The sequence below is a fragment of the Saxophila tyrrhenica genome, assembly GCF_035928015.1.
Source record: "Saxophila tyrrhenica strain CCFEE 5935 chromosome Unknown scaffold_23, whole genome shotgun sequence".
Taxonomy (NCBI): Eukaryota; Fungi; Ascomycota; class Dothideomycetes; order Mycosphaerellales; family Extremaceae; genus Saxophila; species Saxophila tyrrhenica.
In genome coordinates this window covers 129,492-156,277 of record NW_027041755.1, presented here as the reverse complement: position 1 = coordinate 156,277, position 26,786 = coordinate 129,492, and the positions used below count along the sequence as shown (strand labels likewise).

General features: G+C 56.8%; 10 protein-coding genes across 10 annotated transcripts; 8 read left to right on the top strand and 2 right to left on the bottom strand.

Annotated features, from left to right (window-relative positions):
* Window positions 1-4: 4 nt before the first annotated feature.
* On the bottom strand, window positions 5-1,063 carry LTR77_010442 (uncharacterized protein; the record flags this gene model as incomplete). Its single annotated transcript, XM_064807662.1, has 1 exon — window positions 5-1,063. One exon carries the CDS (start codon window positions 1,061-1,063, stop codon window positions 5-7), a length of 1,059 nt encoding a protein of 352 aa, XP_064654171.1.
* A 1,512-nt stretch (window positions 1,064-2,575) lies between these two features.
* On the top strand, window positions 2,576-4,393 carry LTR77_010441 (uncharacterized protein; the record flags this gene model as incomplete). Its single annotated transcript, XM_064807661.1, has 5 exons — window positions 2,576-2,788; window positions 2,836-3,317; window positions 3,370-3,704; window positions 3,758-4,123; window positions 4,179-4,393. 5 exons carry the CDS (start codon window positions 2,576-2,578, stop codon window positions 4,391-4,393), a joined length of 1,611 nt encoding a protein of 536 aa, XP_064654170.1.
* Window positions 4,394-5,911: 1,518 nt separating this feature from the next.
* Window positions 5,912-8,179, top strand: LTR77_010440 (uncharacterized protein; the record flags this gene model as incomplete). Its single annotated transcript, XM_064807660.1, has 3 exons — window positions 5,912-7,386; window positions 7,447-7,719; window positions 7,771-8,179. The coding sequence occupies 3 exons, from the start codon at window positions 5,912-5,914 to the stop codon at window positions 8,177-8,179; spliced, it is 2,157 nt and encodes a 718-aa protein (XP_064654169.1).
* Window positions 8,180-8,662: 483 nt separating this feature from the next.
* Window positions 8,663-10,978, top strand: MET6 (methionine-synthesizing 5- methyltetrahydropteroyltriglutamate--homocysteine methyltransferase; the record flags this gene model as incomplete). Its single annotated transcript, XM_064807659.1, has 1 exon — window positions 8,663-10,978. The coding sequence occupies one exon, from the start codon at window positions 8,663-8,665 to the stop codon at window positions 10,976-10,978; it is 2,316 nt and encodes a 771-aa protein (XP_064654168.1).
* Window positions 10,979-12,051: 1,073 nt separating this feature from the next.
* Window positions 12,052-15,912, top strand: LTR77_010438 (uncharacterized protein; the record flags this gene model as incomplete). The annotated part of the gene is made up of 2 exons (XM_064807658.1): window positions 12,052-12,536; window positions 12,594-15,912. The coding sequence occupies 2 exons, from the start codon at window positions 12,052-12,054 to the stop codon at window positions 15,910-15,912; spliced, it is 3,804 nt and encodes a 1,267-aa protein (XP_064654167.1).
* Window positions 15,913-16,117: 205 nt separating this feature from the next.
* On the bottom strand, window positions 16,118-18,708 carry COQ2 (Para-hydroxybenzoate--polyprenyltransferase, mitochondrial precursor (PHB:polyprenyltransferase); the record flags this gene model as incomplete). Its single annotated transcript, XM_064807657.1, has 3 exons — window positions 16,118-16,228; window positions 16,282-16,970; window positions 17,562-18,708. 3 exons carry the CDS (start codon window positions 18,706-18,708, stop codon window positions 16,118-16,120), a joined length of 1,947 nt encoding a protein of 648 aa, XP_064654166.1.
* Window positions 18,709-19,183: 475 nt separating this feature from the next.
* Window positions 19,184-23,203, top strand: LTR77_010436 (uncharacterized protein; the record flags this gene model as incomplete). The annotated part of the gene is made up of 1 exon (XM_064807656.1): window positions 19,184-23,203. The coding sequence occupies one exon, from the start codon at window positions 19,184-19,186 to the stop codon at window positions 23,201-23,203; it is 4,020 nt and encodes a 1,339-aa protein (XP_064654165.1).
* Window positions 23,204-23,773: 570 nt separating this feature from the next.
* LTR77_010435 (uncharacterized protein) lies at window positions 23,774-24,554 on the top strand (the record flags this gene model as incomplete). Its single annotated transcript, XM_064807655.1, has 3 exons — window positions 23,774-24,122; window positions 24,202-24,330; window positions 24,379-24,554. 3 exons carry the CDS (start codon window positions 23,774-23,776, stop codon window positions 24,552-24,554), a joined length of 654 nt encoding a protein of 217 aa, XP_064654164.1.
* Window positions 24,555-24,576: 22 nt separating this feature from the next.
* LTR77_010434 (uncharacterized protein) lies at window positions 24,577-25,657 on the top strand (the record flags this gene model as incomplete). The annotated part of the gene is made up of 3 exons (XM_064807654.1): window positions 24,577-24,916; window positions 24,979-25,371; window positions 25,401-25,657. The coding sequence occupies 3 exons, from the start codon at window positions 24,577-24,579 to the stop codon at window positions 25,655-25,657; spliced, it is 990 nt and encodes a 329-aa protein (XP_064654163.1).
* Window positions 25,658-25,980: 323 nt separating this feature from the next.
* On the top strand, window positions 25,981-26,567 carry LTR77_010433 (uncharacterized protein; the record flags this gene model as incomplete). The annotated part of the gene is made up of 2 exons (XM_064807653.1): window positions 25,981-26,269; window positions 26,386-26,567. 2 exons carry the CDS (start codon window positions 25,981-25,983, stop codon window positions 26,565-26,567), a joined length of 471 nt encoding a protein of 156 aa, XP_064654162.1.
* Between the last annotated feature and the right edge of the window lie 219 nt (window positions 26,568-26,786).

Genomic DNA, 26,786 nt, shown 5'->3' with positions numbered 1-26,786 from the left:
CTAATTACCGTCGGGCCACGGTATCGGTCATCTTCTGTCTCTCGCCAGCCATGACCTCTCCAATCTTGGCCAATTGCTCGTCCGACAGCTGCCTCTCCTCTGCCGCCTTCTGCCTCGCTCGCAACTCCGCCAGCTCCTGCAGCGGCGTCCGCATGGTCTTACCGAGCTGACTCCTGCGTTCCTCCCGCTGCGCCTCCGCCTCCAATTTCTGCTCGTATTCCCAAGTATGCCGTGTCCGGAACTTGCTGTACTTGTTTCGGAGCTCGTCGATCACTGAAGTCGGCATAGGCGGGTAAAGGAGGTATGGGCGGAAGGTGATCTCATCCACAGTGATACGCGGTGTATCATCGTCGTTCTCCTCCTCCGGCTGGTCTTCCGGCACTTCCGGCCAAGGTATGATAGTTTTCGCGCCAGGTATCGCCCTGAACTCCTTTCGAGGCTCTGCGCTTTTGTCGTAGTCCTCCCGCCGGGGCTCCAACTTGACCTTCTCCAGCCGGTCGATGATCACGTCTCGCAGTCTGCCATCCCTAGGATCCGGAAGCGGATACACCAACTTGACGTGCTCCGCTGGCACATGGCGAGGTTGCGGACTGACGCTCTTTTCCTGCTGGGTAGACCGCTTCGACCAGTCCGGCACCCAGATGTCCATCATGTTCAAGTCTTTGACAGCCACAGCCTGCCTCTCTTGGTCCACCTCCAGCACATGCCCTATCTTGCCTCTGTCCCTGCCGTACGTGATGACCACTCTATCTCCTTTATCCAAAGGTATCCATTTCCTGTCCTCCGGCTCTCGCTCTGGTTGTGCTGCGTCGAAGATGGAGACCGTCCCGAATTTCTCACCCAACTCGCCCACATCTCTTCGAGGGGCTAGGGGACCAGCGGCCCAGTCGATGTGCCGGTTGATACGCGCAGCTTTGATGTTCTGGTTGTTGGCGGAGATGGTTCGTCGTCGAGTGAATCTGCGCTCCCATCTCTCGGCCGCCGCAACTGCTTGTTTGCGTCCTTTCAATTTTCTGCTCGCCTGAGCCTCCAGCCGCTTCACCCTCTGTGCCACCTTCTCCATGCTGCAGAAAAGTTCAATGGTAGATTGAAGGGGTAATGATTGGGAGACTTGAGAAGTCGAGATGGAGGCCAAGCGTTCGGCAAAAAGTCGAGGCGAAGTTTAAAGACATATGGCCAAACCAGACATACAGTACTTTGATACTGCAACAACTCGACAACCTCACGACCACAAATCACCAAAACCGACAAACGCTTAGCGAATGAGTTTCACTGGCAATGCAAAGGTGGACAAATGTCTCTCAGGCATGTTTGGATGGCCGCAAGCCCCAATCTGTTGCATGGCGATCCTCAAGCAGACACTGCGCTGTCATGTTGCATCTTCTACGAGAAGGGACAAATTGCGCGACGGTATGCCTCGCATCGATGCAGACCCTAGTGCCATGCTAAAAGACGAGACTTGAGCAAGACGCCAGATCCTGTGGAGGTACGAGACAGTCATTCGGCGGCCACCGTGCGGTTCTAGGCCAAGGAAGAATTCGTGATGTTGCCTTAAGGTTTCCAGACGACCCATCTCACTGGCGTGGGTCGTCGTGTTGGCCACCATCTTTAGCTGCTGCGGGTGGTCATGGGACACAAGCTATGATACCCCTAAGCTTTTGGCAAGCGTTCCACCGTCAATGTGGCTATACGGAGGTGTACGACTCCATGAAGCTGGCTGTGACCTCTGAATTTCTCCGAGAAATTGGTACTCTGAGGTAAGGTATCTCAATTCAGCCGGGTCGACGGTCGCGTGGGGAGCTACTCTACTGGATGACAGAAGCTTGTTCAAACCGGATGCCTTTGACTATGGGGACCGTGATAACAAGCGCTGCTACTAGTCTTCATGGCCTGGTGCTTAGCTGGAGCAGGCCACAATGTAGCCCACAATCTGCTGGCGCCACCCCGCGGTTCTTGACAGAATCCACCACTGTTCGTACTGGTTGGAAAGTCAACCCACACCGAGCTACACTTGCCTTCTCGAAAAATGCCGTTGTATTAAGCGGCAGCGTGCAGCAGCTCGCAGCTCCAGGCTTTGCTAGCCGTCGCGTGGGAATTATCCAGATTCGATAGGCTACCTTATAACTCGGTAGACTCTACCCCGAAGGTTCCTCGTACACGTGCTGTTAGCGTTGTGCGTTCAGCATCCCAGGGCTCACGTGGTGCATGAACAGATGCAAACTCTTTTTGCTTCTCGAGATTCGCCATCCTCGTATTGGAATAATTAGATGGCATTTCCACTGTGGATTCGACTCGAGGCCATGCTACTGATTGGCTAGACCAAAGCGGTGGATATATGGTAGGATGCACTAGCTGGACGGATAAATGTGGACACGTGCCCAGAGAATTTCTCCGTGTCCCGCAACCCTCCACATTGCCCCCTCAAGCCCCTCCACCTCCACACCCGCAGCGAAGCATGGCCGGGTAGCTTGGGTTCAGCTTTATCTTCCCACGCCCCCCCTCGTCCACTTCCCTTCCCTACTGCTGTATCATTTGCCATACCACGTTTCTTTCGAGAGCCAGCACGTCGGTCACCATGTCGGACAACAAAGATCTCGAGTCCACGGCGGTGCAGCGCGACAACATGTCCGAGGAGCACGATGCCGTCTACGAGGAGAAGGCTGGCGTGGCCGACTACAAGGCCGATGCCATTGAGGCCGAGAATGCGGAGCATAACATGACGGTCATCGAGGCCGTCAAGGAGTACCCCATGGCCTCCTTATGGGCGTTTGTCTTCTCTTGCACGATTGTAAGCTGCTTCCTTGTCGACGACGAGTAACAGCTAATGCTTGGCAGATCATGGAGTCGTACTGTGTCTTCCTGATTGGATCTTTCATGGCTCTGCCCGCCTTCTACAACCGCTTCGGCATCAACTGCGACGCCAATGGTGAACACTGTACCGTCGCGGCCAAGTGGCAGTCTTCGCTCCAGGTGTCTGGCCAGCTCGGTGCTCTCATTGGCGTTATGATCGCCGGTCCGATCACCAGCAAGATCGGCTACCGATGGGCCTTCATCGGCGGCCTCATGCTGCTGAACGTCTTCATCTTCGCCTTCTACTTTGCGGAGTCCATGCCGGTCATCTTCGCCTCTCAGATTCTCGAGGGCATTCCGTGGGGTATCTTCATTGCCAACGCCCCGGCCTACTGCAGTGAGATTGTGCCGATCCAGCTGCGAGCACCCGCGACGCAGATGCTGCAGATGTTCTGGGCCATTGGCAGCATCATCGTCGGCGCCGTCACATATGTGTACAGCGACACTCCCGGAAAGGAGGCCTACAAGTATGTGCCAATACCTATCACAAGTTGAGTACTCGATTGACACTCCGTGCAGGATCCCCATCGCCCTCCAGTGGATGTTCCCCACCCCCCTGGCCATTCTCATCTTCATCGCACCCGAGAGTCCCTGGTGGCTTGTGCGCAAGGGCAAGTTCGACAAAGCCGCCAAGTCCGTCGAGCGTCTCGGACGCAAGTCGAAGACCAACACGACCGAGACTGTTGCTATGATGCGCCGTGTCATCGAGATGGAGAAGTCGTCCCACCGTCCCAGCCATCTCGAACTGTTCAAGGGCACCGACCTCCGCCGCACGCTCATCGTCTGTGGTGTCTACGCTGCGCAGAATTTGACTGGCAACCTTATTGCAAACCAGGCCGTCTACTTCTTCAAGCGTAGGTCTCCGCTGTCATTGTCCTCAGTTTGTTCGACTGCTAATAATGTGTAGAGGCTGGTATCGAAACCGAACTCGCCTTCGGTCTGGGTCTCATCACGTCCGCTCTCCAGATGATCTTTGTCATGCTCTCCTGGATCCTGACCACGTACTTCGGTCGACGTCCGATCTACCTCTGGGGTTCGGCAGCCAACACCATCCTTCTGATCGCTCTCGGTGTCGCCGGCTCGGTCCCCAACACCACTTCGGCGAAGCTGGCGCAGGCGTCCCTCGGTCTCATCGTCTCCGTCCTCTTCACGCTGGGTCCGGCGCCCGCCTCGTGGGTCATCATTGGTGAAACGTCGGCCATTCGTCTCAGGCCGCTCACCACCGGTGCTGGTCGTGCGGCGTACTACATTGTCGAGTTCCCTTGCATCTTCCGTAAGCAACCCATCATCACACCTCCTTCGATGAACAGCACTAACAACCTCCACAGTCGCCTCCTACATGCTCAACCCCGACCAAGCCAACCTGCGCGGCAAGTGCGGCTACGTCTGGGGCGCCACCGGCTTCCTCTGCCTGGTCACGGCCTACTACCAGCTGCCGGAGATGAAGAACCGGTCGTACCGTGAGATCGACATTCTCTTCAAGCGCAAGGTGCCGGCCCGCAAGTGGACCAAGACGGAGGTCGACATCAACGATGACGAGTAGATGTTGGCGGATTCTTTAAGTGGCTGTCAGGCCACTGCTGTTGAGTTATTATCAGGATGTCCAAAAGGAAGTTGAGGGTCAAGAAACATGTCTCAGATCGACGTTGTAGTGGTCGGAGATTTACGTACCTATCTCGAGAGAACAACTGATACTTGATCCTGTCACTTTCGATTGAATCCTGTTACTTCGCGGTCGTCATCGCTGTGATATTTCTCGTTGGTGTTGGCATTTTGTGGTGTATCATGCTGTTCGCTCTTGGGGCTTCAAGCGGGCCAGTCTTGAGCATGCTGCTGACCACCGTGAGACTATCATCCCTACTACCCAGCGAGTACTTACTTCATGAGGCTCTACGGAATAGAGAGATTTACTGTTGCTCACGACGGGTGGGATGTTTACATGGCTTCCCACGGTCCGTCTTCGAGCATTTGCCTCTTTTCCACGGAATTCTGACGCCTGAACAGAATAGCATCTGCTCAGCTCTGAGCAACATGGCGTTTGAGATGAAAAACATGGCATGGAGTTCGGTGTCAATACGCCACTGTTAGATCTCTTCGATCGTATCCGAGTGATCTCTCTCATTTGCATCATCTGCCATACCATTGGGTACAGCGTACAGTCTGTGAGCTATGGCGCAATGGTCAACATGCCCTGTTCGTCAAGCATTCGAATCCGGGTCGCAGACGGGGATACATCGCGTTCGTATCTGCCCGTCTACTGTACCTCTCGGTCCTCGACCCGGACGATGTCGTGGCGAGAGCGAGCATGTGATGCAGCGCACAACACATGCAGCCATGCCTCCCACGACACACGCTTGCCACGTTGGAAAGCTGCAGCTTACGGTGTCGCTGCGTGTGATTCGGCGGATGAGTTGGTGAGAGGGAGTGGCAGGGATGGGAGCAAGGGCGGGGCTGAAGAAAGCAGAGCCAACCAGGATCGGCAAAGTCAGGCAACTCGCGCCAAGGGTAAGGCGGCCCTAGGCGAGGAGGGTGCGAGAGTTGAGAGCTGTCGGGGGAAGGAGCATTGCATTGTATAATAAGAAGAAGGAAGGTGCGATGGATGTGTAATGAGAAGTGGATGCTGTGGTATAGCGAAGAGGGGAAAAGAGGTTGCCTGGTGGAAGAAGGCGCAAAAGCAAGGACTGGCCGTGCGCGAGTCGACGCCTCGCAAGCGGTGACTTTTGCCTTTGAGGAGTCTTGCTGCAGAAATCCAGCCCAGACCTTTCGACAGCTCGCTCCCGCTCCACTTGGGTGTCTTTCCTTCCCCTCAACCACCACCACCTTTTCTCTGCCCTCCGTTACCTGCTCTCGGCCCCGTCGCACCCCCCTGCTCGCACTCCGACAGCCTCAGGCGACCAACAGCGCAGCTCGTAGCGAACACACTCGACTCGACGAGCTGGCGATGCCATTGATATAGTCAAACGCCTTCACAGCTCGCACAACCCTCTATTCGACGACCAGAACCGCAAGAGACTGCTAGCACCGCCCATGGAAGTGGACCGAGCTGGCGAAGGTAGTGTGGATGGAGCCCGGCGTTCGTAAGATCCTGCCCAGGGCACCACCCACCGGCGTGGAAAGAGACAGCGAGGTTGCGCATTCGGCGGAGGCGTTGCGAAATGGCAACGGATTGATAGACCACACGCGGCCAGAGCGGGTGACAGGATGGAGGAACGCAACGGTCGAGGAAGAAGGTGCGCCGAAACGCAAGCGACAACACGTCGAGGAGAGCAGTCCGGCCAACCACCCGTTGCCGCCGATGCGACAGGTCATGCCGCCGCAGATCGCGCAGCAGCCTCTCCTCGACAGCGAAAGAGCTGGGCCAGCACGACTGATACGGACGGGCTTCAATGCATACTCTCAGCAGGGTACGCATCGTTTCCTATCGCCTCCACCGCCTCGAGACTTCCCGGCTGCCATACACAGTGACCCTCGCGATCTGAGCTTTGCAGTGGTCGAGCCAGACCTTATGGAACTGTTCAGACGTGCATACTACCTTCGTCACCACGTCCGGCCAAAGCGATTGTCGGGGGCTGTCTGGTGCGATCATGTATATTTCAACGACACTTACGCTATCGACAACATCCTCCGCAACTGGATCTCACGATACGAGCCCGGTGTATTGCAATACCCGGCCAGTATACTGTACAAACAATGCTTGTGGATCTTCTTCTCCAGATCTATCCAGCCCTCCGAGTCGACTTCTGCCTTTCGACATATGGTCGACGACGGCCTACACTTCCTCCGCACCTTTGAGAATGAACTCGGAGCTCATGGTGACAGGTCTGTTTTGCTCATACCAATCTTCATCCTCGGCTCGACTTCCTTCTACGCTGGGCAAAGACAAGAGATCTGGACTTCTCTCAACAGACTAGACCCGTCGTACAGCATTGACACCGTCATGCACGCGGCGAGGAGTTTAGAACGTATCTGGGAGATGATGGATGATGGCAGGGTCAGCGCTACGTGGGACTGGGAGAAGTATCAAGCTCACGACTACGCTGGTGCCCAAGTAGACCGGTCCCTCATCGAGCTGCTGTGGGACCCTTTAGCACCTCCTCCACCCCCACCGCAGACAGCCGCACGAGTGCGATCACCCGAACAATACGACTTCGACCCTGGGCGCTTCAGAGCTGCTCCGGTGCCGATACAACCACCACCCCAACCCCAACCGCGAGACGCAAGCCAGCCCAAGCGAGAAGAAGGTGAGGAGCACTCCCCTCCTCAACACCCTCCTCGCCACCATTCCACAGCCTCCGTCGACGCGGAGCCGATGCGTGTTGACGCGAGTCAGGAAGGTCATCACCCACCGCCCCACCCCTACGCCGAGGCCGCAGCCACTCCGCGCGCCTTCATCCCGCCCCCGCCTCCCCACGTCAACATGCACACCAACAACGACATCATACAAGTGCTCCAGCGCAAATCGAGCAACAAGTCCAAGTCGACGGTCCCGCCGTGCACCACGTGCGGCAAGGAGCTGAAGAACCCCTCTGATGCGCAGTCAGTATAGGTCACCCGCTTTTTGCCAGCTGGCACGTATTGCTGATCTCTGGGATGCAGGAAGCACTATCTACAGCACTCGAAGCCGTATCGGTGTTCTGAGCCGGGTTGTACGCGGACGCAGGGCTTCGCTACGGAGAATGATTTACAGAGACATCGCAAGTCGGTGCATGGAGCTTCGCCGCGTATCGGAAATAAGATTGGGTACATTTGCGCTGCGTGTCCGGATCCGACAGACGGCACGCATCGTAAATGGTGGCCGAGGCTGGACAATTTTAAGGCTCATATTAGACGCAAGCATCCGGGTACTGACGAGGAGCGGCTTATACAACTGTAGGTTACCATAAGAGCGAGTCACCCATACAATACACTAACACGTAGCAGCTCCGCATCCGCCCGCCGCCCCGACGACGCTTACTCCGAGCACAGCTACAGCTCCTCCCACGTGCGCACGCCTGGCGATGGCCGTTACCATCAGAGCCTCCGCAGTAGCCGGGGCGAGTCGATGTACGTGGAGCAGAACTCGCCGTTTCGACAGTCGTACCCTCGGTCGAAGAGTGAAGGCAACGAAGAGGATGGGTCTTATGACCAGGGTGAGACGCAGGGGGATGGGGATGGGGATGGAGAAGGGAGTGAGATGGCGGAGCGGACGCCGAAGACCGAGAGTGAAGAGGGTGAGGGTGAGGGTGAGCCTTCCACGAGCGGCGGTGAAGCGATGGATGTGTCGCCGACGGGTGAAGCGGAGCAGGGTGACGGGGTTGGTGAGAGGGAAGGAGACGGAGAAGATGACTGATGAATTATCTCGATGTCGCTCTCGCTGATGCTGGTCCGCTGATCCGGCTCGAGGGGCCGCGGTGCTTTACTATACGCGTCGTTCATCGCCTTAGCCAGCGGTTACGAATGGAATGATGATTGGACTGTGATTTCGGAGTCTTTAGAATGTCCTGTACATAGCGATGAATGTGGCGGTTGAAGCTGCGTGGTTTCAGAGTTAAGCGCGAGTCCTCGTATCAGTGATCCAGCGATGGATGACTGCATGTGATGATGTCTGTGGACCCTTTTCTTGGCGGTTGGAAAAAGTCAATGCTTTTCTCAACACGACATTTCTTCTCCAGAAACAGCCCCTCCATCCCTCCTTCATCCCTCTCTTCCTCATTCACACCGCTAAACGCCACCTTTTCTTCTTCATATCCCCCATAGACAGACCTCATCTTCATCTTCACACCCTTCACACCACACTGACCACAAATTTCGAACTACAAACACAACCGGCACAATGGTGCAATCCTCCATCCTCGGCTTCCCTCGCATGGGCAAGCTGCGAGACCTCAAGAAAGCCACCGAGGCCTACTGGGGCGACAAGCTGTCCCGCGAAGACCTCTTGGCCGAGGGCAAGCGCCTCCGCCTCGAGCACTGGAAGATCCAGAAGGATGCCGGCGTCGACATCATCCCCAGCAACGACTTCTCCTACTACGACCAGGTGCTCGACCACATCCAGATGTTCGGCGCCGTGCCCGAGCGGTACTCGACGCACAAGCTCAACACGCTGGACGAGTACTTCGCCATGGGCCGTGGACACCAGAAGGACGGCGTTGATGTGCCGAGTTTGGAGATGGTGAAGTGGTTTGACTCGAACTACCACTACGTCAAGCCTACGCTGCAGGACAACCAGACCTTCAAGCTTTCGGACGACCCGAAGGCTGTGAGGCATTTCCTTGAGGCCAAAGAGGCTGGCATCACTACTCGCCCGGTCATTCTCGGACCCGTGTCCTTCCTCCACCTTGGCAAGGCGGACCGTAAGCAGAACGTCGACCCGATCACTCTCCTCGAGAAGCTGTTGCCCGTCTACGAGCAGTTGCTGAAGGAGCTGAAGAAGGCTGGTGCCGAGACTGTCCAGATCGACGAGCCAGTGCTCGTCTTCGACCTGCCATCCAAGACCCGAAACGCCTTCAAGCCAGCCTACGAGAAGCTCACCGCTCTTCAGGGCAGCGAGGGTCCTCAGCTCGTCCTTGCAACCTACTTTGGCGACATCGTCCACAACTTCGACGTTGTCGACTCCGCGTTGAAGAACACCTACGGCCTGCACGTCGACCTTGTCAGGCACCCCGAGCAGCTCAGCCCGGTCGTTGAGCACCTCGGACCTAAGCAGATCCTGTCTTGCGGTATCGTCGATGGCCGCAACATCTGGAAGAACAACATGAAGAAGTCGATTGAGCTTGTCGAGACCGCTATCCAGAAGCTCGGCAAGGAGCGTGTCATCGTGGCCACCTCCAGCTCGCTTCTCCACACGCCTCACACTCTTGACAACGAGAAGAACCTCGATCCCGAGGTTAAGGACTTCTTCGCTTTCGCTGTCGAGAAGGCCACCGAGATTGCCATCCTGGCCAAGGCTGTCACTGAAGGCCCGGCCTCCGTCCGCAGCGAGCTTGAGGCCAACGAGAAGAGCCAGCAATCTCGTGCTACATCCAAGCGGATCAACAACCCCGAGGTCAAGAAGAGGCAGGAACAGATCACCAAGGAAATGCACGAGCGTAAGTCTGGCTTCACCTCCCGCTACGCTCAGCAAAAGGAGCACCTCAACCTCCCGACTTTCCCCACCACCACCATCGGCTCCTTCCCTCAGACCAAGGAGATCCGTGTCAACCGCAACAAGTTCACCAAGGGCGAGATCACTGCGGACGAGTATGAGAAGTTCATCGAGAAGGAGATCAAGGACAACATTGCCATCCAGGAGGAGCTTGACCTCGACGTCTACGTCCACGGCGAGCCGGAGCGCAACGACATGGTGCAGTACTTTGGCGAGCGTATGGACGGCTACGTCTTCACTACTCACGCTTGGGTGCAGTCCTACGGCTCCCGCTGCGTGAGGCCACCGATCGTTGTTGGTGACGTCTCGCGTCCCAAGCCGATGACCGTCAAGGAGAGCAAGTATGCCGTCAGCGTCAGCAAGAAGCCAATGAAGGGCATGCTTACTGGCCCCATCACTTGCTTGCGGTGGTCGTTCCCACGTGATGACGTCCACCAGTCTGTGCAGGCCCAGCAGCTCGCACTCGCCCTCCGTGACGAAGTCGTCGATCTTGAGGAGGCCGGTGTGCTCGTCATTCAGGTCGATGAGCCAGCCCTCCGTGAGGGTCTCCCACTCCGCTCTGGTGCCGAGCGAGAGAAGTACCTCAGCTGGGCCGTTGACAGCTTCAAGCTCTCCACCGCCGGCGTCAAGGACAGCACGCAGATCCACTCGCACTTCTGCTACTCCGAGTTCCAGGACTTCTTCCACGCCATCGCCGCGCTCGACGCCGACGTGCTCTCCATCGAGAACAGCAAGTCGGACGCCAAGCTGCTCAAAGTTTTCATCGACGAGTCCTACCCGCGCCACATCGGCCCGGGCGTTTACGACATCCACTCGCCGCGCGTGCCGAGCGAGCAGGAGATCAAGGACCGCATCGAGGAGATGCTGCAGTACCTCAAGCCCGAGCAGCTGTGGATCAACCCGGACTGCGGCCTCAAGACGCGCGGGTGGAAGGAGACGAAGGAGGCGCTGCGCAACATGGTGAACGCGGCGCAGTACTTCCGTCAGAAGCACGAGTCGAAGTAGACTCGTCGTCTCTGCGTGATGGGATGTGTGGGATGGGCGTCTTTGGCGTTCAAAGGGTGGGAAGCGAAAATGACGGCGAGCAGTTTAACCTTGCTCGCCCTTTTATGATGTGATGATTCAACATGTGATACCCCCAACTACAAGACAGTCTTACTCAACGTCTGTCGAAAAAAGTGTGTGTTAGCGATGGTGTTCAACAAGACGGGAATGGATGGGAGTTCAACAAAACTGGGAAAGGCAAAGGTTGTGTTCTTTTCGAAAGATGGTGGAGGATGAGGGAGGAGGATGGCTGTGATCTCAACGATCGTGGCTTGAGCGCTGTGCGCTTTGCGAGGAGGGTTGGATGGGAGTGGTGGTGTAGAAGTAGACATGGCAATGAGATGGCTTTTGCTGCTATGGCCTTGCTCTGACGGGCATTGCGTTGTGTTCTTCTCTTCTTTCCTTGAATGATCATACTTCTCAGCAGGCCATTTAGAAGGCTTGGGTTCCTGCAAGTCCACGTGTAGGTACTTCACTCCAGCATCTCACGCTACTGTCTCCTTGCTGACAACATCCTTGCTCTAGTATGCAGTTCATGATCATGGCGAGCAGCAACCTGTACGCTCACCCGGCGCACTCGCCGACCTGCGTGCTTCCGACGCAGCACCACCTTCATCGCTTTCACCAACCTCTTCTTTGCCAGCATCCTATTTGGTCCAGTTGTGCAGTCCCGATGGCGGCGCTCCTCTACTCACAGCAGCATCGATATGGCAACGACGTCTGTGTGCGTGGGTCTCAGAGTATTTCCTTCTCACAACAGCGTACCGCAACTGCCTCCACCATCTCAATCACACAGCGCCTGCTAACGCCGCCATGGTCAGCTGTTGCCACAGGGTAAGCATCAACATCCGCTCATCCAGCATCAACATGTTCTTCCCATCATACACCATCCATCCATCTACCAACTCCCGCTCTCGGGTCTTTGGAGCGCCCAACTCTTGGTCTTCTCTGCCGCTCACATTGGAAGCGCCTTGGTTTCTTCATTTCATCAGAACGATATCCACGTTACGAGAAACAGCAATACAAAACCAACCATGTCCTCCACCACCACCGCCGCCGCAGCAGCAGCGACGTCCTTCTGCTGCCACCACCCCACCGACCGCACCGCCTCCCCCTCGCCCCCACCCCGTCCCATCGCCAACCTCGACGGCATCTTCGCCGCCGCCGCTCTGCCGGACGACCACCCGCATGCCCTGACGTTCCAGCATCGCGCGCCTGAAGTCAATACCGGGATCGTGTGTAGTCCTGGGTTGGGCAGTAAACTGAAGTTGCAGTTTTCGAGGCGGCGGTCGAAGATGAGTTTGGCGAAAGAGAAAGATTGCGAAGGGTGGGATGAGGACGCGAGGGTGGTTAGTACGAGGGAGATGATGCGGGAGGTGGATGGTGGAAGTGGAAGTGCAAGTGGGAGGGCAGGGAAAGGGGCTCCGCCGATGCTGGAATTGAGGCGTTTTGGGAGTATGAGTCCGATTACTAGTGAGGATTGTGAGAGGTTGGTGTATCTGAAGCCGGCGGTGAAGAGGTGAGTGTGTGGTGCGTGGGAGTGTTGGGGCAGCAGCTGACGAGGTACCTGATCCAGATCTGAGGACGAGGCGGATGAGGCAAGCGGTACTGCTGGGCTCGCCAATGTTGTTGCCACTTACCAGCCTGATGCGATGGTGGGCTGTGGGAATCAACGACCGCTGCCGCCATTGCCGAAATCGTTCAGCGCGCCACTGCTCCCTTGTGCGGATGCTGGAACTTCTCCGTCTACGCCAATCGCCGGGGAGGCCTCGTCCAGGTCTACAGGAGCACTACTGACCGCACGGCGCTCGAGGTCGGACTCGGACCTTGCTGGTGCATTCAGACGGCAATCGGATCAAATCTGCTTCACAGCTGGCTCCAGTGATGGTACTGGGGATGCATCTGCGCCTGCGTCCGCCGACACTCCGGCTATTCCAATATTGCACGTCCGCGAGCCGACACGAGAGGACTTGCTCGAGTCACCACCGGCGGACCAGCTACCAGAACTCAAGCAGAAACCATCGGACCGCGGCCTCCATCTCTACAACATGGGGATCTCACAGCAGCTTCGCAGCATGTCCCAGCTCTCCGATGTAGCAGAAGACGACTCCATGCCCGCATCGCCTCATCCTTGGACCTTCCATTACAGAGAGCGCTCAGACCTCGGTCCTGGCAGACGTCCCAGACAGATGTCGAGCTCGGGAGTCAACAGTGGCAACGTGCCTTCGAGTTGGGGTAGAGTTCGCTCACCGGGCGTTGAGACGGCATCTTCGGTCTACAGCCGGCCGACGAGTGCTGGAGCCAGTGCAGTCCAGATTACTTCTGTGAGCGAGACGCCAGGTACGGAGACTCCTGTGCCTGCTATCGACATGAATGCGCTCTTTGCGGACTGGCCTCTAAAAACATCCAAGCCTTCAGCATCCCGAGAAACTTCCAAAGTCAACGTCACCAAGGGCTCGCAACGATCTGGTGGTAGCGCCTATCGCGACAAACCATTACCATCCACACCCGGCGAGAACCGCAAGGACTCTGGCACAGCATCCTTCCACACAGCAGCCAACAGCGCTGGAGACAGGTCTGTGAGATGGTCTTCGCCGCCAGAACATCACTTCAGAGTGCCTCCAAGGCTTCTTTACTCAGCTCTAGCATATGCGTGCAAGGACGATCAGCCGGTGAGGAAGACTGTGAAGAAGCGTCGGTCTATTTTCAAGTTCTTGCGTCCAGGTAGTCGCAAGCAACAGCATGCTCCGAGTACTTTTACTATGTCTGAGATGGACGGCGATTTGGATACGCCGGAGGCACAGATGGGCGTGGCAACGACTGATGACGACAAGATCAGTCCGGCGAAGAATGCAGGCCACGAAAACCTCAAGACTTACGATGGGCAGTCGGAGGATCCAGCTTTACTGACAGTGCAGTACGAACTTGACGAGCGTCCATCTCGCTCAACCAGATCCGTGAGCATGATCGACTTCGGCGCTGCGGCCAACGAAGACGCAGATACGCTGAGCCAACTCCCCATCTCGACCGGACTTCAACGACGTCCAACACACGCAGACTACGAACGCAACCTTTCCGTGATTGGCGATGACCGCCGCCGCCCATCAGTCATCAACCTGCAAAGCGCGATGGAAGTGGAGAAAGATGACCATCGGGACTCAGTGGGCATCAGACGCCGAATCAGCAGGGCTCGTCCGTTGAAGGACGATGCCAACCCACTCATGGCTCAAGCGCTGGAGAAGCACCAGCAGGAGAAGGCGCTCTTTCGGTCGGCGAGCAAGCAGCGCGAGTCGTTGAACCCGTCACAGACGGTGCCGGTGTTCAAGTCCTCGCCATTCAGCTCTGGTGTGCCGACGCCGGATACTCGCAGCGAGCTCTTGGATCCTCTCGGCAATGATCGTGAAGCCGGTCTTGCGGGTAGGAGCGTGAGCAGCACGCACCTCGCTGTTCCTAGTGCAGCAACGTATGCCTCCTCCGGCGTCAGCAGCACTGCTGGAGCCTCGAGGGCAGGACCACGAGGGAGCGGATCGTCAAGCTTGCGCTTGGGCAAGAAGAGAATCGGCACTTCTCTAGAGTCCTGGTCACGCTACCCTTCTCACAACAGAGGCGAGCGTTGTGCTTCAGCCGGACGTCCTGACAATGTCATCACGCGCGACTTTGCGGTCGATGTCGACCACGCCGATATCCATGAGACTGATGAGACAGAGGCCGAGCAGACCGTCAGTCCTGGCAGCAAGCGCACGAACAAGGCGAAGCGCTCGAAGGCCCCCCTGCCAAAGAGCCGGTCCATGACGTTCAGCAGTATCGTGCGCTACTACTCCAACTTGTTCTCGTCGAGCAGTGTTGGGCAGAACCGCAGAACGTCCGTGACTTTGGGTGGAAGGCTGGAGTATCCGGAGCTGGAATTGTTGCCACCCCAGTTGGCTGCTGAGCCGGTCGTGCATCCTCACCACAAGCACTCAGGCGCTCTCGGCCGCTTCAAGGAACATGCCAGGGAGGATGCCGACAAGCTTCGTGAACTTGTCAGGGAAGAAGAAGACAAAGTCGAAGAGTACGTCCACGAAGAAGAAGAGAAACTCGAGACTTTCGTGCGCCGCGAAGAGGACCTGGTCGAAGGCTTCGTCAAGAAAGAAGAGGGCAAGCTGAAAGACTACGTCCGCGCGGAAGAAGACAAGATCAAGAAGGAAGAAGGCAAGCTGAAGCAGTACGTCCGCGCCGAAGAGGACAAGTTCAAGCATCACCGTTGGCGCCACCACTCGAGCGATCGCGAGTCCACTGGAAGGGAGAGTCCCTTCCGCGAGATCAGTCTGTTCGAGGTCCCCCGTGATCGCAGCCAAGATAGTGCGAAGCGCAGGGATACTATGGCGATTGGACCGATGGACGATCTGGAGGACGAGGGACCGACGCCTGGTGGTGGCAGCGTCACTACCGACGCAGGCTTAAAGCTCGACGGAGCATCGCATGACCCGACAGAGATAGAAGTGAAGCCCACCACCCCTTCAAAAGCCGAACTCTGGTCCGACATCTACCGCCAATGCCTCACCCGCCCCTCCTCATCCTCCCACGACACCACCCTGCGCCCCCCCGCCGACCCCTCCCGCTCCTCCTCCATGCCCCCTCCAGCGTTGAAACCGGTCAAAGCCCGCTCCCCCGAGCAGCCGAAACAGACGGATCCGAACGCGACGATCCGGCGTTTCCCGTCCGTGACGGTTATTGATGATCGGAAAGGGCATTTCAGGAGTATTTCGTTGATTTCGGTGAAGGGGGGAAAGGAGGCGGGGTTTGAGCGGGGGAGTACGGGGGAGTTGGTTGAGTTGGTAAAGGAGAGGGAGAGGGGGGAGGAGAAGAAGTTGGTGGGAACTGCGGGTGGGACAGGGAAGGGTGTTGCTTTCTGAGCGTCGCGACCCGGCATCGATATTTTTGGGGCGGAGTGTGCTCATTGGGGTGAAGAGGTATTAAGAGTGGCATATTGGGGAAGGGGGGGAGAAGGCTGGCATTGTTGCATTGTACTTGAGAGCTGTATTGCTACGCTGGAAGAATAGCATAATGTCTAATGACTTCTGTATTCATAGCGGCTCGAAGAAGCAACTCATAGCAACTTCACACAGAGAACTTCATACCACCATTGGCACAGATGACCGATCCCGTGCACCAGGCACTATCCGGCGTACACAGCATCGCTACCACTCCCGCTACATCAGCATCGTAGGCCTACAACCACATTAGCGATCATCTCATCCCTTCTCGCACAGCACACAACTCACCGGCCTCCCCCCAGCCAACTCAGCATTCTCCACCAAATCCTCGCGATCAACCCCCTTCCTAATCGCCGCCAACGGCGTATTCCGCGTCCATCCCGCCATCCCCGCCTGGAACTCCTTCGGCGCGGCAGCATACATGTCCGTCGCCACCGGCCCCGGGTTGACAGCGTTCACCGTGCAGCGCTCGCTCAACTCCCGCGCCCACGTCCGCGTCATCGCTTCCAAAGCGGCTTTGGTACCCCCGTACATCCCGTCTTCGTGGAAGCCGAGGGAGGCGCTTACGCTGCTGAGATTGACGATACGGCCGCTCCGGTCGGTAGGGAGGTAGGGCAGCGTGGCTTTGACGAGGAACAGCGGGCCGCGGACGTTGACGTTGTAGAGACGTGCGAATTCCTCAGCGGTGCAGTCTTCGATGGCAGTTTTGCCCGCGACGCCGGCGTTGTTGACGATGATGTCGAGTTGGAGCTTGCCCGACTTAGGGTGGGCGAAGTTGTTGCGAGTGGTGGTGATGATGTGGGCGGGGCCGGTTTCGGTGCCCATGTCGGCTTGCACGGTGATGCATTTCACGCCGTGGGTGCGGGAGAGGGTGGTGGCGAGGTCGCAGGTGAGTTGGGCTGAGCTGTCGGAGGTGTAGTTTAGGACGAGGGAGCAGCCTTTGGAGGCGAGGTTGTGGGAGGTTGCTGCGCCGATGCCTGGTTGGAGGAGGTCCTCGTTAGTTGCGTGAGTGGTTGTGGACGGCTGTGCTTATATCGAACCCCTTGATGCTCCTGTGATCTGCGAATTGTGGTGTTAGCAACGTTCTTTCGGAGCATTGGGTGATACAAACAATGGCCAATTTGCCTTCAAGCACCCGAGACCCTCCACGGGCCCCGAGGTTGGTAGAAGACGTTCTCGTGTAGTCTGGTCTCGACATCGTGGCAGTTTTTGTCTTTCTTTGTATTTTGCTGATGCGGCTATGTAGAACACAATGTGTTTGTGAAGTAGAGTTTTCAAGCTAGTTGCACAAGTGGGGCGTCCAAGAGTCAAGCGCGGTCGACACAACGCAATGGTGTAGTGTTGAGCAGCTGTCGTAATCTCAGTACAGCAAGCTAGGTCGCTGAGAGTATCGATTTTCGTAAACAAGGCTTGCGTGTAGATGTTGGTTTAGAAATGGTTTGTTCTTCACCTATCCGAGTGTACTTCCAAGTCAGACTTGGTGGTGTCTGCTGGATACAAGTCGAAGTACACGGCCAGGTACTCGCCAGCCAGACCCAGTGATACTGCACCACCAGTGAACCACGCACCCTTCTTGAACCACCTCCAGCAGTCCGGGACGCTCTTCAGGTTGACCTTAGCAACCATCCAGCCCACAGTCGCAGCAGCACCCCCGCAAGCGCCGAGATAGAACACCGGACCTGCACCCACAGCAAAACCCGCTGCTCCCAACGCCGCGACTTGCACGCATGCTACTGCACTCAGGAAGGCTTTTGCGTTCTTCTCCTGCGCCAGCGCTATGCTTTTGATACCGGCGGCGACGTCATCTTGGATGTCCTGGTAGGCGTAGATCATGTCGTAGACCACCGTCCAGGCTATACAGGAGCCGTAAAGACAAGCTGCCGAGATGAGGGATGAGGTGTTGGAAAGGAGATCAATGCCAAGGGCAGGGAATCCCATGATAGCGCCCCATGAGAACGTTAGTCCCAGTACGAACTGTGGATAGTTCGTCACTCGTTTGGCCAGAGGGTAGGTTGCCACGAGGATTAGTGATGGTATGCCGTAGAAGAGGCATTGCGTCGGAAACTGCAGCAGGATCGCAAGACCGGTGAGCAGCTGGAAACCGAGGAATGGCACTGCTTGCTCGACTGTGATAGCTCCTCTAGCGATTGGGCGTAAGCGGGTGCGCGCGACATACGGGTCCAGATTGCGGTCCCAGAGATCGTTGACTGTGCAGCCCGCGCCGCGCATGACAAGCGCTCCGGCGAAGAAGAGGGCGCTGGTGGTCAGGACTGTCAAGGGTGATGTCACAGGGTTTGTGAGAGGAGCAGCAAGTAGAGTGCTGAAGAGGCAGGGGAAGTAGAGGTAGTAGGTTCCTGTCGGTTTGTCCAGACGGATGAGCTCGGCGTATGGTAGTATTCGGGATGGGAGGTATGATATGAGGCCGGTTGTCGGAGGCTGGTAGGCTGCTTGCGCACGCGAACGAGCTTCTGCAAGACTCGGACGCGTTATTTCATTTGCAACTGGCGGGTCTTTTCGTAATTGCGTAGCATGGTGTCGAGTCTGGGAGAGCGTGGAAGGCATACGCCAGGGTGGTTGTTTCGCCTGCCGCTTGATGTTGCCGCCGCCTGGCATGCTCAGACGCTGAGTACGAATGCATTGCAGTTGTCTAGAGGTCTTTGCAAAGGACGACTGAAGACCGCGAGTTGGAAAGACGCATAGAGGGAGTGAAGCCATGGTGGATGTACGATATGGAGAAGCAGGAACTAAAACTTACCTCAACATGTGCTAGTAGTGTGGTATGGCTGTCTGACTTACGTTGAACCGAGAATTTGCTTCTCTTGATGACTGTCGTATTTGGGCATTCTTCGCGAAAGAGGAAGGAGGTTGGAAGTTGTGTTGCTATACCGCCGAGTGCACGTGCCACACACTAGCTCGGGACTTTGACTCGCGGGCACCTGCCTCCGCCGCTTTCGCGACAACACTTCCGACTCATATCACTTTCACGTGAAGCTGTCGCGCAGGAGTGCAGAGGGCGCTCGTCTGGGCGGCAGTCGAAGGATAAGAGCGCGACGGCAATATTATGCGACGAAATGAGCGGCACTTGTCGCGCATCTGCTCCGCGAGTTGAAACCAGCAATACCTCGAACACCGCGAACACCTCGCATACCGCCCACCACAGCTGTCGCGCGAGACAGACAACCCCGTGGCGATGCCGGCGACACGGCCACGCGCCTCCTTCGAGCCCATTTCCCCCGACTTCGACCTCAAAGCGCTCGTGGAATCGACGGAGAAGTTCAGCTATGTCGATCGCATCAGTGTTGATATGATCGACCAGCAAGGTCTGCCCGCCTTCGAGAAGCTCGTACTGCTCCACGTGATCGTGGGAGGCAAGCCGCTGGTCATCGACGGCTTCGAGGACCGCCTGGATCCCTGGACCTTCACCCCGAAATGGCTCGAGTCCAATTGCGGGGACAAGCAAGAGAACTCGCGCAACCTGACGAGCAAGGACAACCTCCCATTGACTATGGCGCATTACCTCTCGAACATGGGCATGCTCACGAACCAATTCTTCGGCAAGCCAGGCGCATACAAAGAGCCGAAGAGACAGAGGGTGTACTTGAAGGACATCGATTGCCCGCCTGTCTGGCAGGACAAGCTGAGAGAGCATATCCCGAGCATGCTCTACTACTTGAACGAGAGCACTGGCGATGTTGGGGGACCCGGTGCAGTGCCAGAAAGCAACGTGTCAGGACGGAGGCTGGGGAAGGGCATCGCAAGAGCAGGGGACTTGATGAGCTCGCTACCACCGGACATGCGTGCGGAGAATTTGATGTGCTACATCGGACACGAAGGGACATACACGCCTTCTCATCGCGAGATGTGCGCTTCTCTTGGCCAGAATATCATGGTGGAGGCGAGTAACACAGTGAACGATGACGGCAAAGCCGAGAAGCCTGGGTCATCTATCTGGTTCATGACTGAGTCGAAAGAACGGCACATGGTGTCTGAATACTGGTTGAGTGTGCTTGGCCATGACATCGAAGTTGAGAACCACTTCGCGCAGGTTGTGGCATGGAAGAAAGCGCCCTTCCACACATATGTCGTCGAGCAACGCCCTGGAGACTTCATCCTCATTCCCCCGCTCGCGCCGCATCAAGTCTGGAACCGTGGAACGAGAACGATGAAGGTGGCTTGGAATAGGACGACCGTGGAGACGCTTGAAATGGCACTCAACGAAGCCTTACCACGCAGCAGGATCGTGTGCCGTGACGAGCAATACAAGAACAAAGCCATCATCTACTACGCCCTGCAGAAGTACAGTGGGCTGCTCACACTAGCGCAGACTCAAGCGTCTCGCATGCCCAACCAGGAAGCCGCACATCAGCTCTTGACAAGCCCCAAGATCAAACAACTGGCCAAGGACTTCAAGCGCCTTTTCAACCTCTATAGACAAATACTCCTCTCCGAGATGTTCAACCCCGACGAGGCCCCACCAAAGCAGGTCGAGTATCTGCCCTTCGATGGAAACGTGACTTGCGCTTACTGCCGCGGGAACATCTTCAACCGCTTCCTGACGTGTCCGTCCTGCAAAGATGTACTTGGCCACCACACCGGCGACGGAGAAGGCGACCCGTACGATGTCTGCATGGACTGCTATGCCATGGGTCGCAGCTGCGCCTGCATCAGCAATCTGAAATGGGCGGAGCAGTTCCGTTGGAAAGAGCTGGCGGCCAAGTATGAGACGTGGCGCAAGCTCATCATCGCCTTTGATGGCGGACAGGTCACAGACAAGACTCCATTGCCGATCAACGAAGAGCGGAAGCGGCTAGGCAAGACGACTCTCGCGCAAGTTTGCAAAGAACAGCTCAAGCAGAGACCGTGGAAGGACGTCCACAAGTCCTCCAGCGAGCCCAAGAGCGATGCCGAAGAGGAAGAGGAGATTATCGTCGACGACAACGGCAACGTCAAGAAAACCCAGAAGAAGCGGTCGAAAGCTTGGCTGAACAACAACAGCCCTTGCCATGTCTGCTGCCATCGCCACCCGAACTGGAAGATGGCGCAGTGCACAAAATGTGAACGGAGGTGGTGCTATGGTTCGCTATTTAGGGGCTGGGACAAGATGCCTATCGAGATCATGGAAGACAAGGATTGGGAGTGTCCGCATTGTCTTGGCATCTGTTTTGCAGGTGCTTGCAAGACGTCTGGGAAGATGAATCCTTATGAGCCGAAGGGCACGTTGTTGGGCCACGACACGAAGCAGGTTGCAGACGCCAGGAGTGTTGAAGCTTTGGTGGACTTCTCGGTCAGCAACCTCAATTGGCTGAAGGAGGACGATCCGGCAAATCGCGCACAGAGCAAGAGGCTGCAGAGAGCTCAACTCGAGGCTCAGAAGGCCAAAGAGACGGACCCAACACTCGAAGACGAGGATGTGGAGGCGGACAATGTTGACGAGAGCCGCGTCGATGAGACACAGATGGAGATGGAAGACATCGAGACCGAGGCACCACCGATCGATCCTGCACTTACCGGAAATAACGGCTACGAAGACGACGAGTCTTTCGCCCTCAGACTGCAGCAGGCGAACAAGGCGCCAACGCCAGGACGCGCGCCTAGAGCTTCAGATTCAGGCGAGGCACCTGACGGGTATGCGCCTGTCAGCCACGCTGGCTACGTCCCACCACCGGCGAACATGTATCCTCAGCCTGACGAAGCGAATGGCGCGTACAACTACCCTGGCTTTGCTCGCCCGACGAGTGTCGAGCCCATGCGAGACGGCAGCGAAGAGCTTGTTGGCGGTCTCAGGCCTTTCAAGCGGTCGCGGCCGGCTGATGAAGAGGACGCCGAAGGAGAAGACATCGCCATGACGAAAGGTCCAAAGTCGAAGAAACCCAGAATGACCGCTGCTGGCTTCCGCAGTCTTGACCTGGCTGATGGCATGGCGCCGAGCTCGGCTTCGAAGGCGAAAAACGAGGCACAGCGGCAGTTCGAGAAGGAGAAGGAGCGGAAGGCGCTCGACAAGGCGAAAGCGGAGGGTCGCTTCATCATGCTCTCAGCTGCGCTTCGAGGGAAGCGTAGGGTGGTGCGGCTACTCATTCCTCGTGAGAAGCTGGCTCAGATCATGGCACAGCAAGCGGCCAAGGCTGCACTGACCGCCGGCGATGAAGCCGATGCGGATGGCGGAGTGGATGACGGCGTGCCACAACCAGCACCCGAAGCCACAGAGGCAGACGACGGCGAGATGGTGCTGAAGAGCGACATCCAGCCCAAGAAGACCAAAGATACCCGTGCATACTACCAGCAACGCCAACAAAGCGGCCACGTAGTAGTCGGCGGGCAGCGCAAAGCTCTCATCCCCGTGGAAAAGGACGACAACTACCGGCAATACACTTCCCAGAAGAAAGTCGGCGGCGGCGGCGGCGGTGCTCACCGCAAAGGCCGCAACGCGCCCAACGTCGACTACGAGGAAGTCGACATCGGCAGCGACGACGAAGGCGTCGCAGACAACGACTTCATCCTCGTCTCCGCCTCCCGCGCCGGCTCGTCTGCCGTCCGCAAACCGAAAGACCGCCGTAGTCTGCCGAACTACCTCCAACGCCGCGGCGACGATGCCGAGGAGGAGTTCCCCGACGAGCTGCCATCGGAATATCGCGATCGCACGAATCAAGACCGCTCTTCTCGCCCGAAGAAGGCGAATGGTCTTGTTGGTAGATCGAGGAAATCTGCTAGTTTGGTCGAGAGTAGTCTGACTGCGGGGAAGCGGCCGAGCGTGAGGCCTCCGCCGACAACTATTGATCTCGACGCTGATGCGGAGGGGGATATGGAGCTCGATGATGTGACGATAGGCGCGATCGATGATGCTGCGAATGGGGAGTGGATGGATGTCGACGAAGTCGTGGACGCCCCGGGGTTCGCTGCTGTCAACCACCCTGCGCGTGGGACGGCGGGGAAGAGCGTGACGTTTGCACCGGATACGGACAAGTCTGCACGGTTGAAGCAGAAGAATAGGGCGATGGATGAGCAGAATAGGTTGGCGAAGCTGCAGGCGCTCGATATGGTTGATGAGCCCTCCATGGGAACGGGGAAGGGCCGCGCGGGTGGGGGAAAGGGTGGGCACGTGGTTAGCATGGCTGGGGTGTTGGGGGAGGAGAGTGAGGACGAGGATGAGGGGGATGAGATTGAGGTCGTGCCTGCGCGGAGGGTGGGTGCTGCTCGGTCATTGGCGGTCTGAGAATCCGGATGAGGGAGAGTTGGAGGTTGCTTCTTCACAGTGAAAGTGTTGATACTGTCAAGTGTATGTAGTGTTTATGCCCAGCTCAACAGTGGCTCACACCCTTCTTCCTCCCCTCTCCTATCTCCTTCACGTTGCTCCGCTCTAACACACTCCTCGCTGAACCTGCTCGATCGTCGTCGGAGAACAACCCCCACACCCCTCCACTCCGGCAATACCAGCCGCCCGACTTGCCCCAGTAGATTTTTCTTGCCGATCTCGTGCTCTTCCTCCGACGACTTCTTCGACTTCATTTGTTCTCTTCGGCATACCAACTCCACAGATTCTCCACACAGGACAGTAGGACAAGGCCATGTGGTCCGGGGGTTTGGAGCTTCGGGGCTTGCTTGATGGGGGTAATCATCGACATGGGCGATGCACAGGATGTCTTTTTTTCTGGGACGGTCTGTGGGTTTCTTCACCTCTTCATTCAACTTTTCCTTGCTGTATTGGCCGAAGGTGGTCTCTAACGTCTCGTACTTTCTCCTTACTCATCTCCCTCCGCCTAAATACTCACGGTCAATCGCTATCATGGAAAAACACGACCCCACCCCAGACACGCCCAGCGAGAAGTCCTCCCAAAACGACCGCCCTGGCGAACAACAAGTCGAGCACGTCACTCTCGAAGGCGCGGGCTTCGTCGAAGACAGACAGCGCTCTCGCCGTCTAGTCCGCCGCATGGACTTGCATATCCTACCGCTCTGCGCCTGGATCTATCTTCTGAACTACCTCGATAGAGGCAATATTGGGAACTCTAAGGTGTTGAACGAAGAGACGAACGACGACCTGCTGGACCAGACCGGCACGACGGCGAGCGGGTACGCGGTGGCGGTGAGCTTGTTCTCGTTGGCGTATTTCTTGTTCGAGGTTCCGAGTAATTGTACGTACCCAACCTAATTTCTGAAGGGTTAAGGAGGATGGAAACGGGATGGAAGCTCATACTCATGATGGTGGTGCAGGGATCATGAAACGATATGTTCGCCCTTCGATTTGGTTGGGGACGCTGCTGGGGTGTTGGGGGGTGTTTACGATTGGATTTGCGGGCGTGCAGAACTACACTACTGTTGTTGTGCTGCGGTTCTTCATTGGTATGGTCTCTTTTCCTCTGCGCTACAACGATGGCTGACAGTCCTAAGGTGTCTTCGAAGCCGGCTTCTTCCCTGGTAAGTGCCTCGTGACGAGAACTCTATCCCTCATCTACATCGTTCTGTCACGCGCAGAACAACCCTATACGGCCTTCCTGATTCCAATGAGGCCGGCTCCTGGCTCGTTGTCTAAGACTTCTGCTGACGAGTTCTTCTTACGTGCGTAAAGGAATAGTTTATTTGATTGCGATGTGGTATCCGGTCGAAGAACGCTCGGTCCGCATCGCCGTTGTTCTGGCTTCAGCGACCGCTTCCGGAGCCTTTGGCGGCTGTATTGCGTACGGGGTCGGTCATCTCAATGGCAACGCTGGACTCGAAGGTTTCCGCTGGCTGTTCATCATCGAAGGACTCATCACTGTGGCCTCGGTGGCGCTGGTCATCTTCTTCCTGCCTGACTATCCTGCTCGAGCGAAATTCTTGAGCGAGGACGACAAGGCGTATGTGGAAGGCCGGATCGCAGTGAAAGGTGGTGGTTATACGAAAGAACACGCTACGAAGCACGAAGTCTGGGAAACTGTCTGCTCTCCTCGTGAGTCCATACCTGGCACCCGAACCCCGCTCTTCGATATCTAGTGACACAGGGTATTCTAGGCATGCTCCTCCACTACCTAGCCTACCTAACCGACTGCGTCCCCCTCGGCTCCCTCACCTTCTTCACCCCCACCATCGTGACCGGCTTGGGCTTCGACAGCATCAAAGCCCAACTCATGACCGTTCCGCCCTGGGTGCTCGGCTACTTCGTCTCCCTCTTCCTCGGCTGGTCTGCGGACCGCCACAACGCCCGCGGGCTGCACATCTTCATCTCCTCCATGCTTGGAGGCATTGGATGGGTCGTTGCTGGGTCTTTGCCAGAAGATGCATATGCGCAGAGGTACGGGATGTTGTTTCTGTGCGCTTGTGGGGCGTTTCCGAGCTCGGGGCCGCTGAGTGCGTGGGTGACGTGCAATGTGCCGGCGTTTACTACTATGGCTATCGCTACTGCTAGTGAGTACACCATCCTATCCGATTGAAAGGTGAAGAGGGAGTCAGGCGGCTTGCTGACGATGAGGTGACAGTGAACAACAGCATGGCAGGCGTAAGCCAGATTATCGCCCAGTGGATCTGGCGACCGAGCGAGGCAGAAACTGGATATCCTACTGGCAATTACGTTTGCGCAGCTTGCTCCTTCGCTACTGGACTGATCGCGTTGACGTTGAGGTGGAACTACGGACGGATGAACAAGGTGGGAACCAAAGACGCACGTGGCAAAGACCGAATCTGGCTGCTCTAATCATGCTCCTGAAAGAAGTTGAGCCAATACTCCGCCAGTCGCCATAGATGATGAATGGATAGAGGACTATTCGCTCAATCACTTTGCCAAGTTAACTGTCCGCAATGAAAAGACTTCAGCTCATCCACTCAGGACGTTGCAATGGTAAGAAACGCCCAACCAAGATAACAAAACCCACATGTCAATATTCCCGGCTGGAGTGGGGGCACTGCTGAGATCGACGGGCTGGGACACAAAATCACAGGAACATTACAGGAACATCACAGTCCAGTTCCCAACGCACACATTCCAAGCTCGTCACCACCGCTCCCAAATCCGCCACAATGTCCTTTCTGCCGCCCCTCTTGGTACTCGCGGCGCTGAGCGCACCCATCGACATCGGCGCCGCAGTCGGGCTCGCTATTGCGCTGATCGACAAACGCACAACGACGCCCACGGATCATGCGATGATCTTCCAGTTTGATGCCGAAGACTTGCGTCTGGGGGATTTGCGGCGCTTGAGCGGGCTCGTGATGAATGCTACGGATTCGGAGGGTAGTGGCGCGGCGGTCTTTAGTTCTCAGGGTGATGGGGAGCATGAAGGGTTTGGGGGTATGAAAGTTCACACGAGAGGTAAGGTTCTCGAGGGACAGGCTCTGGACAGAAGTTGCAGATCTGCTGACGTCCTTTCTTATAGGAACGACCCACCCAAGCTGTTCAGAAGGGAAGGTTGTCGTTCGTCGTTCCAGGACTTGAGACCGAAGTGAACGGTACCTATATTGCTGTCCCGCATAGTATGGAGGTCTCTGAAGATGACGAGGAGGCTCGGGCAGTCCGCGAACTGCACGAGGCTGGGCTCGCAAGGGCGAAGCTGGTTGAGGAACCCAGGGACGTTCTGGAGGCGTTCATGCAGTTGCGGAAAGGGATGTAGCCGGTGTTCGACGGCCTATACTGGTCGTGGACAGGCGGTTTCGTGGAAGGGAGTCATAGGGAACCTCGTTGGCATACCGGCAAGGATATAGCTGCAACTCATGAGAACCTCTGTTCCTAGGACTGAGATACAAGGACCTGCCATCACAAGGAAGCGATCTCATGTCACAAGTGGTTCTCATAACGAACAGAGCCTTGGTCCAGAGTCGCGTGCCATCGT